The 3,067-nt window shown below is 32.6% G+C and overlaps 1 protein-coding gene across 1 annotated transcript; it reads left to right on the forward strand.

Moving 5' to 3' along the window:
* Window positions 1-433: 433 nt before the first annotated feature.
* LOC107624664 (zinc finger BED domain-containing protein DAYSLEEPER-like) lies at window positions 434-1,096 on the forward strand. The gene has a single exon (XM_021115102.2). It carries the CDS (start codon window positions 434-436, stop codon window positions 1,094-1,096), a length of 663 nt encoding a protein of 220 aa, XP_020970761.2.
* Window positions 1,097-3,067: the final 1,971 nt, after the last annotated feature.

Here is a 3,067-nt window from a genome sequence, read left to right on the forward strand (position 1 = left end):
GCGAAATTCGGGTTCTAATTTAATTCTTTGTTGTGGACTACTGATGATAATTATTCTTGGAAAATATTCTTCTTTAATTTATAGCTATGCAGGATTTGTTTCGTTTGATATTTATATAGAGACTATATTAATTAAAAGCTAATTAAGATGCATGCTAATTAAGCTACTGCTCCCTACAGAAATGCTAAAACATATGTATTCAGTTCATCATTTGTTTTGGTTTTAATCATGACATGGATTGGTATTTCACATTTGTATTTGTGTTTGTATGTGAAATAATGGAGGCAGCAATTAACTGCAGTTTTAGTGTGTTTTAGAATTATTTATAGTGTCTGATTTGAAGCACTTTCTCTGCTTCTCTCTGTCTCATTTATAGTTTGTGTTAATTTTAATATGTTTGACACCAAATTTTTAGTTATGTACCTTGCTTTATATGCAGAGCAAGATGACTGAAAATACTAATATTGAAGCAGCAGGGATGTCTGCTAGCACTCAACCATCTTCTCCACCGTCAGGTGTTCGTAAAAATCGGCCAGCTGTTTGGGATCATTTTGATGCAGAGAATGCTACCGAGAAGAAGGCCAAATACAAATATTATGGTAGTTTAATACAATATGGGAACGGAACCAGCTCAATGGGAGGTCATTTGAGAAGATGCAAGCAAAATCTTAATAATGATTCGAACAAAAGAAGAAAAACAACGACCACACCGACTATATATGAGCGTGGTATTTTAAATTCACCAAGTGCTTCCAAATTTGACCAAGAGGAGGCTCGAAGGGCACTTGTGAAAATGTTTATTGGGGAAGAGCTACCATTTTGTTTTGTTGAGAGCCCGAAATTTCGAAGATTTGTGCATGTCCTACAAGCAAGATTCAAAGTTCCTTCACGGACTACATTAGCACGTGACATTGGAGCTCTTTATGCTGAAGAGAAGATGAAGTTGAAAGATTTTCTCTCGGCAAATTGTGGTAGAGTATGTCTAACAACTGACACTTGGACTTCAATTCAAAATTTTACTTATATGAGTTTGACAGCACATTTTGTTGATTTGGACTGGAAATTATATAAAAAAAACTTAATTTTTGCCAAGTGATAAGTCATTCAGGAGAGGTTATAGGAGCAACAATTGAGTCTTGTTTAAATAACTTTGAATTTGAATCAGGTATTTAGTGTTACAGTTGATAATGCATCATCTAGTGATGTTGCAATTAAATATCTGAAGAAGCGATTGAGTTCTTGGAATAGCATTATTTTGAATAGTGAATTTATTCAGATGAGGTGTTGTGCACATATTCTAAACTTAATTGTAAAAGAAGAGTTGAAAGAGATTGATGAATCAGTCTTGAGGATTCGTAGTGCAGTAAAATATGTTAGGTCTTTCCCATCTAGAGCCACTAGGTTTCAAAAGTGTGTTGAACTAAAAAAAATCCAATATAAAGGCTTGCCTTGCATGGATGTTGAGACTAGGTGGAACTCTACTTATCAAATATTAGAGGTAGCTTTGAAGCATCACAAAGCATTTGAGTTGCTTGCTTTGAAAGACAATACCCATATAGGAGAGATGAATGGAGGAAAAGGGAGAGGTGTGCCTTCTGATTCAGACTAGGAGTATGCTGAGTCCATTGTACCATTTTTGTGAGTGTTCAGTGATGCCACTGTATGTATTTCTGGTTCAAAGGAGGCGAATTGAAGTCAAAGTTGTCCAAGTGCATAAAGTTACTTTATCAGCAATACCAAAGTTCTGAGGAAGCAAGTGAAGCTGATACGCAAGATGTTCAAGCCAACAACATTAATACCGATGTTCATGGCATGGGCTTTTTTCCTCAAGCAACTGGTCATAGAACAAATACATGATCTAAACTTGATAGATATTTACAAGAAGAATGCGAGCCATACTCCTATAAGTTCGATATACTAAACTGGTGGAAGGTTAACTCAACCCGATTTCCAATTCTTGGAAATATGGGTCACAAGGTATTGGCTATACCTATTTCTATGGTAGCTTCGGAGTCTGCATTTAGTACTGGAGGAAGAGTCCTCGATCTATACCGCAGTTTCTTAACACCTAGAATAGTAGAAGTCTTAGTCTACACAGGAGATTGGCTTAAGGAAGATCTTTTCTTTACTTTAGATGATGATGGTGAAGTTCTTCAACAAGTTGATCAAGGTATAGAATTTTTTTCATATTTTTTCTCATTTTATTTTATTTTTGTTTTTGTCATCTTGCTATTTTAGAATTTAGGTATTAGTTACCAATTAAAAGTTGTTGAATATATACTTGATAATTAATTTGATTCTTTTGGCAGATATATTTTCCTCTAATGATGGTGCTTGTTCTATAGCGGCATCAATTGATAATTTTGATGATGACTAGGTATGCTTAGTATTCACATTTGGTTTAATATTTTCATTCAAAGATTTGTCTCAAAATGACAAAGGTATATTTTGTTATTTGTAGATATATTTTCGTCAAAGGTTGTGGTTGTTTGATGATTTTGTTGGCAACTTGGCATATTTTATTATTTTTTGGTTGTTGTTTTAGAGAGATTTTTTGGTGGTATCCTTTTAATGTTTTGAGAATGATTAAATGTTATATAGATTAGCTATTGTCATTAGATTTATAAAGAATCAAATCCTAGTTGTAATGAACCTATACACTTTAATTAAAATGACTTTAGTATTAATTTTGCTTTTAAAAAAATTATGGTTTGAAAATTGAATTTTTAAAAACTGGTTTTAAAAGTTGATTTTTTGTTAAAAAATCTGGTTTGGAAATTGGATTTTTAAAAACTAGTTTTAAAACTGGATTTTTGGTTGAAAAAACTGGTTTTAAAACTGGATTTTCAAAAAAAAAAAAACCAAATTTTAGATTTGGATATTAAAAAACCGAATTTAAAACCGGTTTGTAGGTAAAACCGGATTTAAATTTTAAAACCAGTTTAAAACTGGTTTTTATTTTTTCAAACCCGTTTAGAATCGGTTTCTCTCTTCAATCCAATTCCAGTTTGGTTTTATGAACCACAAAATTGGTTTTGGAGTGGATCTAGTTTGGAACTTTAAAAAT

The sequence above is a fragment of the Arachis ipaensis genome, chromosome B8 (genome assembly GCF_059453495.1).
Source record: "Arachis ipaensis isolate K30076 ecotype BB chromosome B8, ASM5945349v1, whole genome shotgun sequence".
NCBI classification, from domain to species: Eukaryota; Viridiplantae; Streptophyta; class Magnoliopsida; order Fabales; family Fabaceae; genus Arachis; species Arachis ipaensis.

Excerpts from the sequence above, each read along its gene's own strand:
- LOC107624664 (XM_021115102.2), top strand. The coding sequence starts at position 434 with ATGCAGAGCAAGATGACTGAAAATACTAATATTGAAGCAGCAGGGATG.